The 18,505-nt window shown below is 38.6% G+C and overlaps 1 protein-coding gene across 3 annotated transcripts in view; it reads right to left on the reverse strand.

Moving 5' to 3' along the window:
* The window catches only part of PAK3 (p21 (RAC1) activated kinase 3), a 293,428-nt gene that overhangs the window by 67,222 nt on the left and 207,701 nt on the right, over positions 1–18,505 (reverse strand). For 2 of the 3 annotated variants that reach the window (XM_021718266.1, XM_021718265.1), the window contains one exon: positions 1,760–1,860. In XM_021718266.1, the coding sequence (XP_021573941.1) occupies positions 1,760–1,860 (101 nt within the window). Of the gene's footprint in view, positions 1–1,759; positions 1,861–16,386; positions 16,442–18,505 lie in introns of all 3 variants that reach the window. The other variant, XM_008069468.2, reaches the window with a different exon arrangement.

The following is an 18,505-nucleotide window of genomic DNA, read 5'->3' on the forward strand; positions in this document are numbered from 1 at the left end:
AAAATAATTATAATCTTTTAATAATTTTTTTAATATAAAAATTTCAGGTTATACAAATTACATGTTTTCTGGTGGTGGTAGTGGTAACTGTGAGGTTATAGTTTATAAGTGTATCTAAGAGAATATTCTGAAAATATAGTGAAGACTTGGCTCAAACTCCAGGCTACTTGAATAATGTCTCTGAACATTATTCAGATGAAATTGGTTAAATCTTACCTATCTCCACTTTAATAGTGTCAATATTTCTTATCCTTCTCTTCTGCTTGCTACTAAGAACACAAAAATAATCAACTTACACCACTTCTTGAGGCCAAGATGTTTGCTCAGTTTCCATTTCATTCTGATTTCTTACTTCCAGAATTTAAAAAATAAGATAATTTGACTGCCAATTGGGTGTCATGGTTTACTTCTCCACATCAGATTAGTTTGCTCATTCTTTTTCTTTTTCACTTAATCATATGACACAGTCTATTCACTAAACATCATTTTATAAAACAGAAGCTTAACTACTTAATATCTAAATTTATCTGTGAACATCTAAATTTCCCAAGAATTGATGTGATGGTGCTATCAAAGATTTTTTTCTAAATGAATTTAAAATGTCTATTTCAGAATGCACAGTTTAATTGAATTTCTTACTACTATGGAAAAAGGTAGTTGACTTTCCTGGAAACATGCTTCTAGCCACATTTTTTTTCCTCACCTATCTACAAAAGAAAAAAACGCAGTTCTTTAAAAAAGTATAAAATGTCATAGATCTGAGATCTTGTGCTATTTGAGTACTACAAATATCCAAAGAAAGGCTTTTTCTATAGCTATGGTTTATTCAGAAATTATTATTGATATTTGTTATAAATCATCCATGTGTAGGGGGGCACATAATCACTAAAGCATACATGATATATCCATCAATATTTCTTCCTGAAACCTAGGGGTTTTTTTTTGTTTTGTTTTGTTTTTGAGTTGGAGTCTCACTCTGTCGCCCAGACTGGAGAGCAGTGGCCGCTCCCAGCCACCACAGCCTCGACCTGCTGGGCTCTGGCGATCCTTTCGCTCAGCCTTCCAAGTAGCTGGAACTACAGGCACGCGCTACCACGCCCGGCTAATTTTTTTGATTTATTGTAGAGATGAGGTCTACCAAGTTGCCCAGGCGGGTCTCGAACCTTCGGGCTCAGGCAATCCACGACCTCAACCGCCCAAAGCGCGGGATTATAGGCAGAGCCACTGAGCCCGGCTTATTTTTTTAAATATCTATAAAATATGTCTACTAATAATTATAAAATGAAGCTATATTCTTGAAATCAAAAGGAGGGACAGGTCAGTTTTACAGATTTTTGTTTAATGTGGTTTCCTGATCTGGGTAATCCAGATTTCAATGTAAAGCCTGAATTATTCAGATGGATTGTCTTCATCGGCCAAATTAATTAGAAGATTCTCCAATTTGCTTCACATAATAAAGAACAAGCTCAGACAGGGTCTTTCTTTCAGGACATTTTTTGTACCATGTTAATATTTTCAACCAAGCTGAAGACCATATAGTGATCAGACTTTTTTTTTTAAGATGGACAAAAAAATAATTTTGGCAATGTTGTTGCCACTCTCTATTTTTATCTATGTTTGTCTAGGCAAAGTCCATCTTATTTGGAATTATCAAAAACATCATGTCTGACATTTTGGGACATGGTAATTCTTGCTAGAAACCTATTTTCACAAAAGAATTCTTTCATGGCTTACAAAACAAAGTAAGAAGCTTACTTACAGTGAATTCCCCGGTGACTGCATCAAACCCCACATGAATCGTATGCTCAAAGTCAGAAGGAAGAGAGATCTCTGGGCGCTCTTTCTCTTTCTTCTTATTGGCTAAAGGCAAAATGTTAACATGTATTTATTTGGGGATAAAGTTTTGGCATCCATAAGTTGTATAATTAGGTCATCAAAAACAATTACAAAGTTGAAAGACAACCAATTCCGGCACAATTTTCACAATGCATTACTCCAGAAATTCCAATTTTATTTGCAGAAGTGGCTAAGTGTTTGATGACAAATGTTATGTTCAAATAATTCAAAAAAATTCCAAAACCCAATTCACGAGAAACCCTCATTCAAATTGATTTAGATCCTTTACAATCTCATTGTTTAGGCAACAGATTTTTAGGGATATTGAGTTTAACTGGCTTTGTTGGATCAAATACCACTTACTAAGGTGACACACAAGTCAAGCTAAGGATTACTATTAGAAAGAAAGAAAAGTACTTTAGCTATCTATAATAATGTTATGAACTGTTTCACTATTAACTATAGTTAGTAACTATAGTTAATTTTTGTGTTCAAGTGGTTGGAACTTCTTTAATTTAGCACATTTACATTATGAAGCATATCTTTAACTCTTGGTCTTCTTTCAGCAAGAATACTATTGCAAGTCAATGATGTTACTAATCTTCATCATTTTAAAATTTTAAATCATTTCTTACTGAGCACTTTGCTAGTAAAAAGATACAACTTCCTGTTTTTGTTTTTGTTTTTACTGAATTAATTGTATTGAGTTCTTAGAAACCCCAAAGCAGTTCTTTGGTTTAGTCTTTCCAGTTTGTAGCTATTTCTCCATGTTCCCCCTATATTTGATCATATTAGCCATTCAAAATCATTGTCTTTTTCAAGTAAGATTTTTCACTGTTACATAATTATGAATAAATCTATCAATAACTAATAAGTTAAAAGCCTTTAAATATGTAATCACTGAAGAAGTTGAGAACCATAATCAAATTAGTTTATCTAGAAATAGTTCCCTGGAGAAAGTTACTGTGGAAACATTCTAAAATGGCATCTAGTAGCTTCCATAACACAGAAATCAGCACATTTGAGGAAGTATCTCTGATAAGACTGTATTTAACACTGAAAAATTAATATTCACCCTCCTAATACTGGGCAAGTCATTACCCAGGTAAACCCAATCAACTTCAGAAATGCCAGGTTGATCAATTTAGAACATGCTGGTTTAAACAGATGTTGCCTTGGCCTGTGTTTACAGACAACACTCAACCATGTATGAATTAGTACTGGTTTTGTGGGTTACCCATAATAAATTTCAAATTCAGAAATTTTCATGTTAAAATGCTATTCTTCTTTTCTCTTTCTGCCCTCTCTCAATGCTCCATATCTTTAGCCAGAGGACAGAGATGTGGGGCAGATATTTGAAAATTCAAGTAGTAAGAGAAACTATACAGAATCAGGAAAGAAAGATTGGGAGCAGAGGGACAGAAGCCTTTGCCTGGCCACAGAACACATTTAGGACTCATTTTGAAAAAGTACATATATGTCATCTAACTTACTCTCAGCACAGATTTCATTTTTACAGTAAGCCTACATTATTGATGAGTATTATCTAACTCAAATGTGAACTTTAGAGATTTCTGCTGGTACTCCTATTTTCCCTGGATGTTTGTGGACTACAGCTACCACTTATACTTGCTCAACTACCACTTTACTTGTTCACAAAGGCAAATGGAACAATCAGCCTTCTGTTCTTGTCACTCTACTGAAGGTGCCCTACACACTCCTATAATCGCTTTCTTATTTTTTCTCTTTCCTAATCACCCACTCATGCCGGCCATGGCTAACCATCTCTCTTTCCACTTCCTGGACAACATGGTCTGACTTTCCTTCTCCTTCGGTGACCACTTTTTTTGGTTGCCACCTCTTCTCCTTCTGGCTTTGCTAGTGCAGTCTATGGCCTTCTGCAGTCCATTCTCTACACTCATTCCTCTTGGATTGCATCCACTCCCAAATCCTAATTCATGTCAGATAATTCCCTAACCTGTGGTTGGTAGGGATGGATTCAGATATTAGGGGACCAAACACTTTTTTAATTTGAGAGGAAGGTTCAAATTTTTGTATTTTTGTATAAAAAATACAAAATTGCTAGGACCCATCCTAGGGCCTTGGAAGAGTCCCAGGCAAGTAAAGAACTCTGAAGAAGCAGCTTCATAATAACCGATTCTTGGTAACCTTTTTGAGGTCAAAGATCACTCTGACAAAACTGAAGAAAGCTGTATAACTTCTGCCCATAAACTGCACTATGCACATATACACAATTTTGCATACACTTCGAGAGGTTCACAACTCACCTGAACTCCAGTTTAAGAGTCCCTATCTGAATCTACACCTCCAAAGCTTATATCAACTTGAATTTATAGCCCCTCTTGCCAGCAAATAAACTCTCCCAACTTTTCTATTAGTATTAACTGCACATTTGTATTGTCTAAGACACTTGAGCTGAGTTATGTGAAGAATTGGCTTAGTGGTGTCTTCCTAGAGGGCTACCTGATCACCCGTCCCCTACCAGACTAACCATTCTATTCCTTTCATTCAGGTCTAAGCATTAGAGGCCAGAAGCCCAAACTTGCTCTTCCAGAGTCCCCTAATTCTGTGAAATACGACTGACCACCCAGATTAGAGAAGGAGCAAGGCCTTAGACTTCCTCTTTGGGAGACCCTAAACAATGAAATTATGATCCCCCTCTCTAATATGCAATTCAAATAAAAACAATACTAAACCAGCTGGGCTTGGTGGCTCAGCCTGTAGTCCCAGCACTTTGGGAGAGCAAGGTGAGTGGATTGCCTGAGGCCATAGGTTCGAGACCAGCCTGGGCAACTTGGTGAGACCTCATCTCTACAGTAAAAATAAAAAATAAATTAGCCAGGCGTGGTAGCGCGTGCCTATAGTTCCAGCTACTTGGAAGGCTGAGGTGGAACAATTGCCTGAACCCAGCAGGTCGACGCTGGGGTGCCCATGAGCATGCCACCGCACTCCAGCCTGGGCGATGGAGCGACTGTGTTGAAACTTACTTCTCCAGTCTCTATTCTTGCCATGGGCCCCACTATCAATACACATTCCTTGCTCCCTAAACTGTCAAATTTTCTCTTACCTCCAAGCTTTTACAAATGCTATACCTAGGCCTGGAAACTCTTAATTCCTAGCCTCTCCTCTCAACTTTGTATAGATCACACCCATTAGTCCTTATTCTTGAAGATTCACTCTTGGGCTTCTTCTCCTTTGGCAAGGCTTTTCCTATCTTCCTCTGCAAACAAAATTAAATGCCCTTCCTTTCATGTGCCCACAGAACTACCCAGCATCTACTTTGAGCTTAGCACTTAACAGCACCAGATTGTTATTTCTTCTTTACATACTATCTCTCTAGCTAAAATTTGAGATACTTGACAGCAAAAAACTGTATCTTATTCATTTTTGCGTTCCCCAGCACCTGGCTTGAGCCTCATTTAATAACCTTCTTCTTTTTCTTTTCTTTTTTTTTTTTTTTAGTCAAGGTCTCACTTCATTGCCCAGGCTGGAGTGAAGTGGCACGATCACAGCCACAGACTTCTCAAACTCTTGGGTTCAAGCAATCCTCTTGCTCAGCCTCCCCAGTAGCTGGGACTACAGGCATGTGCCACCACACTGGCCAAGTTTTTAATTTTTTTGTAGAGACGAGGTCTTGCTATATTTATGTTGCCCAGGCTGGTCTCGAACCCATGGCCTCAGGCAATCCACTCACCTTGGCCTCCCAAAGTGCTGGGATTACAGGCATGAGCCACCATACCCTCTATCTATTATTAATGGAACACACACCATGTGCAAAGTACTTTTAAGATTATCTCATTTAATCTTCACAATAATCTTATGAGGTAGGGCATATTATTATTGCTTTATAAATGAGGAGGGTGAGACTCAGTGAGGTTATACCATATGCCCAGGGTTACACAGACAACAGGTATCAGAGTCAGGTCCCCCAGTATGTATCCAAAACTGTAGTTCTTAATAGCTACACTATTAATCAGTCAGTGGCATTTTAAAAAAAATTCCGCAGAAGCCCTAGCCTTCTGTTAATGTTTAGTGATTGAATGGAGCCTACATGAGAACTGTTTTTTGTTTTATTTTGCTTAGGAACACTAAATGTCTTTCTCTTTCCCCCAAATCCTGTGAGCATTAGTCATTTATATTGACTCATCCAGGACCTCTCTGGGTTGATATTTAGAGAACAGAAGTCCAAACGAGTATCACTTTCTAAGTGTATTCCCACTTTCTATTGAAACTCAGAAGAGGGCCACAAATTGTAAGAGGACCACAAACTGCAAACAGCATTTGACCTGTCTATGAGTTCTGGTTGTAACTACAGGGACTAGCCAATCTCTTCAGAATCTCTCATCCTGATATCTCTATCTCTCTCCACTCCACTAGTTTGTAAAGAAACAAAAGCCCCTCTAGTAATCTATTATCACCTATATGTTCACTCTGATGTTCTGTGGTTCCAGAGGCTAGAGCTTCTCCTATTAGGAATAAATACTTCTATACCTTCAACCTCTTCATTAAATGCTCCCTTCACTTCTTGCCTTAGGTTCTTGAACTTCACTAAATACCACTCTCATCTGAGAATTTTTTTAAAAAGGGAGATGCTAGACTCTCACTCCCAGAAATTGAGATTTAGTTAGTCTGGGGTAGGTGCAGGCCTCCTTATTTTTTAAAGCTCCTCAGGCATTTCTTTTAAGTAGCTGGGGTTGAGAACAACAACTTCAAATTCTACAATCTAACAAGTGTACCACTTCCTGATATAATCCTGTTGGAGGTTGCTTATTCTTCCCTATTTCAAATCCTTAGGCCTTGGAGAACAGAGAAGGCAGATTCATCTCCCTTTTTTAACTGCAAATGAATTGAGATCAGTATTTCTACATCTGCCTACAAAACTCTCTTCTTTGAGGTTGTTGCCACTTAATTCTCCTAGTTAAGTCCTCTTGTCCACTGAGGATTTTGGCTCCCAGTCTTCCTTCCTACACTTCATGCTGCTACCACTTTGTGAAATAAGATATAAATGAGTACCTCCTTCATACCCTTTCCTTATGGCTCCTTGACCTCCCTCAACTCTAATAAACTTTACCTCTCATCCACTTCTGCAATCTACTCCCATGGCCATCTTTTAAATCAGTGGTTCTCAATGAGGGTTGCACATCAGAATAACCTGTAGTTGCATAAAATACCAATGATTCAGGCCCACCAAGAACCTACTGTAGCAGGATTTCTGAGGGTGAGACCTAGACAAATGATTTTTGAAAACTCCATAAGTTATGTGCAGCCAGAATGAAGAACCACAACTGCCCCAGATATTTTTATTATCTAGAATGACCCTTTCTCTGAAATATTCAACCCTGTTATCTCATTCTCTAAGCTCAGCTTCTCATACAACTAACCTTCTCTTTCAGGCACTTATTCCTATTTTACTTGTTCTTTGATCTCAACAAAGCCTCCATTTCCTGGATTGCTCCATTTTTAGCCAATTTCTCAGCTCCCTCCTGGCCTAGACTCTATATCCATCATGTAAATTGCTCTTATCCCACTGCCCTGGAAAATCCTGCTCTTTGACTAACTGTCACAATTGCCTTACAAAGCCCTATCCTGGCAGAATTCAATCATGAAATGTCTCCACTTCTTTACTAAGAATACTGAGAGTTACAGGGGGAAAAAAAATCACAGTCATGTAAATTAGTACTTCTTACAAGGTCACAGACCTTAGCTGAGTTACTGAGGGTGCTCGGCAATATTTTCCTCACCCCTTGCCAACTTCCTTTCCAATTCCACTCACCAAACATTCCAGAATTTCACCACTTCACTTAAACTTCTGCTCTGCTTCAACCTCTCTTACTTTCAGCTCATAACCTTTCTTCTACCTCACTGATAAAAATGGAGAGACTCCTTTTTTTCAGTTGGGATCTCCTGTGACTTCACTTCCTCTCCCTCCCCTAAAGCTTTTATCTCCATCAGTAGCATTTTCTTTTCTCCTCCTTTCTCACTGGAAGCAGGTACTCTCTTTCACCTAAGGTGTATCCCTCCACTGGTACTCTTCCTCACAGTCCTCCAGGGATCTCACTCCATCAATTATGCCCTATGTCGTACTGTATCTGCAATCTCTCCTTCTCTATTAGCACTAAAAGACTTCTGGCTTAAAAGACATGCTGAGAGTTCTCTTGTCCTTAAAACTTAAAAAAACTTCTGCCTCCTCACATCCTTCTCTAGCTGCTAAAGTCTCTCAACCTCTTTGTCTTTAGGTTAATCTTCTTGAAAAGGCAACCTAGACTTCCTTAGTTCTCACTCTCCAAAACACTGTAATGATTCCTTAAAGTCATAAATTCACCTCTCCCTTGACCAATGGCTGCTTTTCAGTCCTTACAACCGATGACCTCTCAGTCAAATATGACATTGCTGACCACGTACTTCTGGAAACTAACATTTCTCCGCCTTCTTTCATACGACTGTTTCCTAAAGTCTGTGTTTTCTTTCTAATGCATTTGCAGGAGCTTCTTTCTGTTGGCTATCAAAATAGTATTCCCCAGGAGTTTTTCTGGGTTCTCAATTCTTCTCATTGACACACCTCTCCCTTGAGTCATCTCACCTACTTGCACACTTACTATCCTCATCTACACTAGCGATGCCCCATATGTACCTGCAGCCCTGACCTCTCTGCTGCATCCCAACCCCATAGTGGTAACTGGCTATTGAACACCTCTTTTGAATGCCTCACAGGCCTCTCTCACTAAATATTTTCCAAAGTAAACTGATCCTCCACTGCCTTTTGCCACCTAAAACAACACAAAATAACAACTCCTCTTTTGCTCCCCATGTCATCCTTCTCCAGCTCCTCTTCTTACATATGATCAGCCTGACTGGTCTCCTTCCCTCCCTTTCCCTCAATGTATTCTTTCTCCTGTGGCTAGAATGATATTTTGAAAAACAAATCTGACATCACTCCCCTACTTCAATGTCCCCTCATTGCCTTCAGGATCAAACTTAAAGTCCTAACATGGTATATATAAGCCCCCCAGGATCTGGCCCCCAATTACTTCCATAGCTTCATCTCCCACTCCTACTCCAAGCACTAGCTATTCTGAACTACTTGTAGTTGTATTTATAGAAACTGAACTAACAATGTGTCATGCCTACCACCTTTAAAATGCTGCTCTTTCTACCTGAAATGCCACTCGCTTCTCTTTAAGACTCCCCTCAGTTCAACGGTCATCTCCTCCAGGAAGCCTTCCCTAACCATCCCTCCGTTCAATGTTGAATAAATGTCTCTCCTCAGTGTTTATTTCTATATTGCACTTACCACACTAAACTCCAATCACTGACTAACTTGTCTATGTCCCTTAGTAGTCCATCATTTCCTTAAAGGTAGGGACTGGAACGTATTCACTTCTGTACCCCAGCATCTATCTAGCACAGTACCCAACTTAATATTTAATGAATAAGAGAGTGAACAAACAAATGAATTGATGAATGAATTACTTTCATTCTATGAGATGAGACCCGATATGTGGAGACGAATTATGTCTATGTGCTATTATATGCTTGGGGGGGGAGGAGAAAATGAACCAGGTCTGCCAAGAAGGCCTGGGAGTGGGGAAATGTTTTAGAGTTGTTTGTGTAGTTGTTATTGGTGGTGTTGCTATTTTTCCCCCAACAGTGGAGTGACTCTGTATTTATTCAAGCACACCTCTTGCCAAGTGCCAGTTGGAGCCAAAGGCATATACTGGCAATATAGCTGGGCAGGATTCAAGGTACAGCAAAGTAACCAATTCTTCCCCAGATGAAAGCCCTGGATAGTGCTGTTTGCCCTCTGAAAGCAATTTAAAAAACTGTCACCTGAGTTATCCTTGCTGTAGGAGTTCCACTTGTCATCTTCCCCTAAAATTCCTGGAAGTTTTGTTGGACCCTCTCATTGGATGTCATATGGTAACATCCAGAATTATTTTTAGAACACTTTCTAGCTTCTTGAAGACAGAGCATGCAGGAAAATAAAAGGGTTGGCAGAAGACAGATGTAGGGGAATGCTTTCCTACATAAATTTAGCCTATAAGCGTAAAACAATAATTTTTGAAAAGGCAATGGAAAGCATGCAAAATATTATGATACATGGCATAATTTAAATAGCAACATTTAAAAGCACATTAATACAGAAAGCTAAAAGCAGAATATCATATAAAGCATACTTTTAATGCAGAACGAATTTTTCCAAAGAAAAACAAACATATAGGCTAGCTAGTTCTATGAGGCAAGCATTTCACAACTCTGGCTCAAAAAAACAGCTCCCCCCTGCTACTGTCCCTACTTCTTTCCCTTTCAATCAGTCAGTGGTTCAGCTAGCAAGTATACAGTGAATTGATTGTGAATCAACATAGTGACAGGTTATGCTGTGTGATTTATTAGGAACTTAAGTAATATTCTGAACTTGCAATCTAATTGTATAAATAAGCTTAACAAACAGTAAGTACCAGACCAAAGAAAATGAGGTGCTAAGTTGGGCAGAATAGAGTATAAATGCTGTAGCATGTCAAAAAGAAAAGAGGAAAGATCATAGAAATCTGCAGCGGACAGTCAGGCCTTACTGGACAAGGTAAGCCTTGAGAGATGGGCCTTAAAGACTGGACATGCATAAAAGGGTAAGGCATCTCACATGGGAAAGACAGTAGAAATGAAAGCTTGGAAATAGGGATGTATACTGCATGTTGATGAGGAAGTGAGAAGACAGAAGGATAAGTAGATGGGGTATAGCCTTGGAAACCAGGAAGGAAAGATGAAATTGGAGACTATAATAAAGAATGTGCTGGGAAAGGGTTTTGAGCAGATGGATGACATAATAGAAAAGGTGTGAGAAGACAAGCTAGGGAGCCGCATGCTGCTAAGATACACATGCCATGTTGGGAGCAGGCTTCCAGATGGTTGTTGTTTCACTCAGACTGAGGAGATGAATGGTGGGTGTGGAATGAGGAGGACCTACCTACCATTGCATCTGCTGCCTCTAAGATCACTTACTGAGCATATCCTACAAACTCTGCGTGTATGCATGTGTGTACGGTTTCTGTGACTAGACTGAAAATTACCCGAGGAAAGAGGACCTTGTCCCACATATAGTATCCCTCACAACAGTCAGCACAATGTCAGGCACATAAAAAACAGGCACAAATATAAGCAGTTAAAAACATGCTCCAGATTCAGTTATATCTGATTTTTAAGCCGAGATAGCTAATAAATCAGATCTGTGCTCAAAGTCAGCATGCAGCCCAGATTTATGCATCTGCTGGTTGCACACCTCTCTATTCTGTGGTCTTCCATGGAGTCCTTTGAGATAAAGTAGGTCTAATAAAACATTCTGTTAGGAGGCTTGTACTGAAATTGCTGGGATTGGGATTCTCCTAGGAGGTGCTCTTATCTCACAACCCCTAGCTTGACACCAGAAGCCATCCTCCCTCTCCCCACCCTTTGTCCCGCTCACCTTGCCCAGGTACAATTTGTATTCATTCAATGTTGTGTATTTCTGAAGCCAAACAACCTGTGCAGACATAGGAGCCATTTCTGGCAGAGACAGTGGAGATGGCTAGGCTAGAGATCTGTCATATTAATAGCCTATTTCTCATCTCAGTATTCCCAGGATTTGCTCTGGGAAGTCCATGTTGAAATATAAAAGTATTTTTAAAAGTCTACCCACCTCCTATGGGTGACAAACTTCATTTTTCCTAACAGAGGATCCTTAGTGACTTAGTTGCTCTTTAGCTGGGCGATGGATGCTTTCAATGGTTCATTGATTTTTCTGTCACTAAAGAGGTTGCTTGTCAGTGCCTCACAAAGATCATTTACAAAATGTCACTTTTGTGACCTGTGAGAATTAAAATACCTTAGTTTCTACTTAGCTACCAGGAAAGTGAATTAAATGCAGGTGTTGTTCCTTTTATTTAAAAAAAAAAAGTCACCCTGTTGGATCTTCTGATTTGTGGGTCATAGAGCACACTGTGCCATAATCCTTCAAATTGAAGCTTCTGATGACTTCCTTATACTTGGTTAAGTATCTCAAAGTATTTCAGAATAGTTCTTCCTATGGCAACAGCAGCCCTGCGGGTGTTGTCAAAGAGGCAGGCTCTCATTATGAGAGCAATTGTCCCAGAGGGACTGATTTCTGCAAAGGTTCTAATCCCTGACACATCTACTCTATAAACAAATGTGCTGTTTGAGGGCATAATATGAGAGGGGACCCACAGGACTTTCTTACCTCTGGGATCTACAGGATGCATACTTTTCCTTATGCAGAGAGAAATCAATTCTCTAGTTTTCATCTATTTTTTTGATAGAAAGAATGTCATCGTATGGGCCTTCTAATTTATTTTTCCCCCACTGGAAATATTTGAAAGTACTGTATGGTGGTCGGGCTCGGTGGCTCAGCCTGTAATCTCAGTACTTTGGGAGGCCAAGGCAAGTGGATTGCCTGAGCCCACGGGTTCAAGACCCACCTGGGCAACTTGGTGAGACCTCATCTCTACAAAAAACAAAACAAAACTAGCCAGGGGTGGTAGTGCATGCCTGTAGTTCCAGCTACTTAGAAGGTTGAGGCGGAAGAATCGCTGGAGCCCAGCAGGTCGCAGCTGCAGTGGCCGGGAGCTTGCTACTGCATTCCAGTTTGGGTGACGGAGTCAGACTACGACTCAAAAAAAAAAAGTACTATATGGTAACTACAATGGGAAGTTAGGCATAAAAATAGATTTTATTGTTGACTTTAAGTATTTAAAGCAATTGATAGTACAAAATGGATAAAAAATTTAAAGAGAGATTCCACATAACAGATATATTTCTAGTTTAAACCTAGTATCTTAGGCAAAATACATATGATTCTGGGAAGAAAGGAAAATGTTTATTAAGTAATGAAGAGGGCCCAAATCTCCTTTAAATACTGGATTATGAATTTATCTAAGGGGAGGGATGATAGGTGACTCTTGTGTTCTATTTTAATAGTTCTTTAATAATTCAATTTTAGGAGTATAAGACATTATTTTATGATAGAAAACAACTTAAAAGCCCAGAAAATAACATAGGAATCAGAGAAAAACAGTTTTCTTTTCTTATAAAGGCTAGTTACTTCCTGTTAGCAAATTAGGCCCTCGGGAGGAATAACTTGTAAAGACAAAGGTATGGCTATTGTTGTAATCACTGATCCACCTGGGTTTTGCCAGTTTCTGTAAAAATTCCACTTCTGCATATTCCATTGGCTGAAACCTATTTTTGAAACAAGTTAGGTTACTATCATTTTATGGCATGCAATACAGTGTTCAACAACTACTAGACTAGGAGTTACGGTTTCTAAATTCTAGGTCTGCCTTACTTTGTTATTAAGTAGTGGGGACAACTTTGTGGAAGTTATTTAACCTCTCTGAACATCTGCCTTCCTTTATAAAATGGGGATAATCCTGCCCTACCTCTATCATAAGAGGCTTGGAGGAGGTAACTGATATAAAATTACTTTGAACATTGTAATACACCTATAACAGCATTCCTAAGTACATCATCTCATTACCAATGTACTAGATAACTGGGTGATTATGTTCTGGAAAACTAAGTAATCTGCCACTTTTTAAATCCAGCACTTCCATCTTATGAGTGATGTCCTTGGAAATTTAACAGCTAAAAAACTAGGCTGCTTTAAGCATTCACTGCTCTTATTATAATATCTTTTATTATATTAGCAAATCCCAGAATCATATAGCTGGGAAGGCCCACAGTAGAAGGTCCACCTTTAGGTAGAGCTTGCTAAGGCCATGAGAGATCCAATAGAGAACCTAGAAAATTTCACTCTCAGTAACTCAAAGCATTTAATTAGCCTATCTGAAATTTATGTTCAGTTCCATTCCTTTTGATGGAATGTTTAACCCATTTCTTTCAGTCAGGTTTTCAGTGGCTATGGAAAGCAATATATGTCCTCCATAAATTAGCAGCCTTTAATGTATAGATAAAAATTCAAAGTGGTACCTGATTCTGCAGAGTGGCTCTAAGCCCAATTCACAGGTCAGATATTCCATGAGGATGATGAGATGGGGGAAGGGAAATGATAGTCCCATGTGAACCCTTTAGTCACTCCCATTCACACACACAGACAGTCAGTACCTTCAGTGGTACCATCATGAAAAACATTCAGCAATAGTGATCATTCCAGGAAATCATTGGGTAGTTGCCTCTTACTTATCCCCTTCTAGGTAACACATACAGGTCCCACTCTCATTTATACTCAATTCACACATACAACAATTTCAAAGAAAAATATTTGAAAACAAAATGCAAAGATGAGGCAATGCCCTAACTAGACATTTCTGATCATGTGGGTGATTATACAGGGTACAAGTTTGGGGGGAAGACCTTATTTGCTTTAAGAAGAAGAGCAACTTTATATTCCTTAGCCATTGTCAATGTTTCTCTCCTTGTGACACCAATGCTTGATACAGTGCTCTTTTGTCTTCCCTTCTCATTCCACCCATCCCCTGTATCTTCTCCACCTCCTAATCTCCCTCTCAAACATTACTTCCTCTTAACTTATTTCACGCTGTTGCTTCACTTTAGTATATACATCTCCCAGTACTACATTCCTTACTTCTCTTGACTTTGACCTTCTGGTAGTTTTAGTGGGCTACCACCATATGTGTACCCAATTTCCCTGTCTATTGGCCTTGAAGTGAAAGCACAGGCCCTAGTAGATAGAGAGAGTACATCCTTATCTCGCCTTCTTCCCATTTCAACAGGGCATTTCTAGGAGTAAAAGAGTAGTACAGGAAGCTCTTTTCTTGGGGCACAGCACTGAAGCTGGGGGACAAGCAAGATGCCATGCTCTTCAGGCTTCCCAAAGGGAAGGGAAGTGATATCTGAAGAGCATTCATTTTTGAGCTGGATGAGCTATATTTGGAGAACCAAGAGGAAGGTAAGTACCACTCAGGATGTAGCAGTCTCTGACACCTGACTTTCTGATAACAGAACCCTCAGTTAATTGACTCTCACACATTGTTGGTACAATAACAGATAATAACCTTGAGCTACTGCAAGATCCCAAAGGGTCTTCAGCATCACCAAAGAAAGATTGCATACTGTTATCACACTAAGTATATTTTATTGTGCATTAATTAGATGAAAATTAGTAATATGCATTGACCAAAACATTTGATTAACAAAAGCGTAAAGAATAACTGAGAGTTTTCGTTAATATAATTGTTGCACAGCAATGATCCTGCTGTGTAGGGTATATAGAAGATGACATACTCTAGGAATTAGAATAACAATATATATTCAATACAATAATAAAACTATAGTACTTTAAGAACTTTTTCACATATATGAACACAACAACCATTTAGAGCCTCAACTTTCTAAAGTAAGCAACATTTAAGCCTGTAAAAGGCACACTCCAAATGATAGTCTAGCCCATAAAACACCCAAATCAAATGTTAGCACATCTCTCTTGTTAAATCACCATCATTTCTTTCAATTAGATGTAAAAAATTTTCTTTCCTTCCAAGTAACAATTTTTTAAAAATCCCTGTTTTGAAATTCAGATACGTTTCAAAGCCCACTGCCATCTTGTTAAGGAGAAATGAAAGTCACTGCTGCTGGCTTTGGGATGCTAGAAACATAGTTTACCACATATTCGTTTTTTCTCACTGCAAAGTAGTGTGATATAGTAGAACAAGCATAGAGTTGAGAGTCAGAGAGACCTGGGAGACTTTTGGTTTCCATCATTTGCTGTGTAACCCTAGGCTGTCTACTTCAAAGCACTGAGCTTAAATTGTCCCATATATAAAAAGGGGACAACATGGAATGGCTGTAAAGATTAAGACTCTATATACCTAAAGTGCTTAGCTCACAGCTTGGCACCCAGTAACTGTCAGTAAATGGTAGAACACTCCCCCCATTTGTCTTGAATTGATTTCTATACAACTATTCCCTCCTACACCACCAGGAAGAAGGACCATCACATCATTTGCAAGCTCACCAGCTCCCAAATCTCTCTGGATTTCACACAAACAAAATGCACATGAATTGTGTTCGCTAAAGAAACAGCCCTTCAAACCACATCGCATGTCCTCTGAAACACACCTAATACTCAAATGCAGCACAAGACACAAGACACATAAGCACGCTTCAGAAGACACAGACATCACACAGAACATGTCAGTTCCAAATGCAGCCTCACCTGCATCTTTCCCATACGTTCTTCCAAGCTTTAAGACCTTAGCGTTAATTATTTTGGGAGACACTAAGCCATTTTCAGAGTCCTGGCTACATTCATTTGCCTCATTGCCCTTTTCCTTATTGGTTTATTCATTCATTTATTTATTCATGTATTTATTTATTCATTCATGTATTTATCCCCCACCTTGACCCAAAATGGACGTCAGGTGGCTTACAAGAATGCACAAAATACAACATGATAGCATAAATTCAGAGTGGATGAGAAAGTAAAAGGGAAAAACAAAAACAAAAAACAAATAGAGCACAAAGTGGAACCTAGAAGAAAGCCAATACAAAGTGCATACATACCATAGAGTCCCATTACAAGTGCTATTCATGGACCATACATTTGGCTCCAAGCTTTCTAGTAGCCAACAAAAGAGAAACACGATCAGTCCCACACTTCACAGGGTCCATAAAAGAAATCAAACCACTTATTGAGGATGTTTTTTTCCCTAGTCTAAATCCTGAAAACTTTTTACAGTGAAGTATCATACAATGGTGGCAAACTGTCCCTACTCATTGGTTCTAACACCAAGATTCAGCTCCCAGAACAGTCTCCAACAAACATAGATTCTCAATCTTGAAATTACATCTACTACTTCTTTCTTCTACCTGTCTCTTGAAGTTTCATTTAGTCAATGAAATGTAGCTGCTAAGAGGACTTCTTCAAAAACAAACAACAAAAAATCCTATCTGCTGTCAGCAAAGCAAATCTTTTCATTTAAGCAATGAAGGAGATATTATAACCCTATTTATAATGATAAAATTTGGAAAGGACCTCACATATCCAAAATAAGAAAAAGAAAAAGAAATGGTTAAATAAACCGTGATGCCACCCTACAATGAAATATTATACACCAACAAAAATGATATTTATGAAAGTCTTTTTAAAATGTAGCAGAATATTCTTGATAAAAATGTTTAGTAGAAAAGCAGGATACACAACTGTATGTATTATGATCTTAACTATGTAAAAATGATATAAAGGCATATATAGTCATAGAGAAAGTCTGGAAAGAAATCTACCAAAATGTTAACACTGTTTCTGAGATTTGTGATTATGGGTGATTTTTTTTTTTTATATATATGCTTTTATATTTACTTTCCAAGTTTTTGGCACTGATGAACAATTTCTATATGATGAGAAGAAGGACTAAAAGGGAAAGTACAAATTCATTTTCCTTTGGCTTGTGAAATTACGAGCAATTTTAATTTTCTTTTTAATTTTTTATAATTGTCATACAAATTCTACTTAGGGATAAAAGTTACTTGAAGAAATAAGAATTTGGAAATCTAGTTTTCTATCTGTTTGTCTACAAAGTCCAAAATGCTACACATGTAATGATAACTTACAATTATTTAGCACTTTCCAATTTTACTTTTAGTAACACTCTGGTACTTGGAATTTTGATTATCACAAATATCTTGTGAGGTAGGTCAGGTATTACTAATAGTTTACCTCATTTAACAGGCAATGAAACTGAGGTTCAGAGAAGCTAAGTGACTAGCACAAAGTCACAATAATCACATCAGATGGATGTGAACCTAAGTCTCCAGAACCCAAGTTCATTGCTCTTTCCATTAGTTCAAGACTGATTGTAGTGTAAGTCAAACAGTCATTGAGAGGTGGGAACACAGAACCAGAGCCTTCCTTACCCATGAGGGTCATGTTCCTGAACGACCCCCAAGGTAGAAGAATTCAGTTGAGGAGATCATGATTTTAAGAGCACAAAAATGGATAGGGGAAATGAGGTCACAAGTAAACTTTTGAAAGTCCTTATATTTATAAGCACAGTTAAATAAAACAATAAAACAGTGTATTACATAAAAAGAATAATGAAAGTTTATATAATTTAAATTGTAAACATGATAAGCTCTACACAGTTTTCATTTAACTCCTAAGATGATTTCCAGAGGGGATGAGGATGTATCTATCACTAATTATGGCAGTCGAAAATGAAGGTGACCGAGAAGCAATGAACACAGATGGACTGTTATTTCAAATTATGGATGTCATGAGTCTTCAGAGTCACTGAAGTTCAATCCTGAAGTTGTTACAACTTACTTGCGGCTTTAGCTCTACCAAGCAGGTGAATTTAAGTAGACTTCTGACGATGCTTCTGTTTTCTTAAGTTTTTTTATGGAGTTTAATTTAATCATCCAATCTTTGCTCAAAGGCAGCTTATCAGCTGTCCAGTAAGGGTATTTAAATGGTACTACTTGATGATTTAGGCTTTTCTGAGGTTTCTTTCTTCCCAGTGTAGCCTTTGAAAAAGACTCTTAGCACCACTTATAAAATCTAATGAGGTTGGGCTCGGTGGCGCAGCCAGTAATCCCAGCACTTTGGGAGGCCGAGGTGAGTGGATTGCCTGAGGCTGCGGGTTCGAGACCCACCCGGGCAACTTGGCGAGACCTCATCTCTACA

Source organism: Carlito syrichta, unplaced genomic scaffold (genome assembly GCF_000164805.1).
Source record: "Carlito syrichta isolate Samal-C Ts95f unplaced genomic scaffold, Tarsius_syrichta-2.0.1 Scaffold312060, whole genome shotgun sequence".
Classification (NCBI taxonomy): domain Eukaryota; kingdom Metazoa; phylum Chordata; class Mammalia; order Primates; family Tarsiidae; genus Carlito; species Carlito syrichta.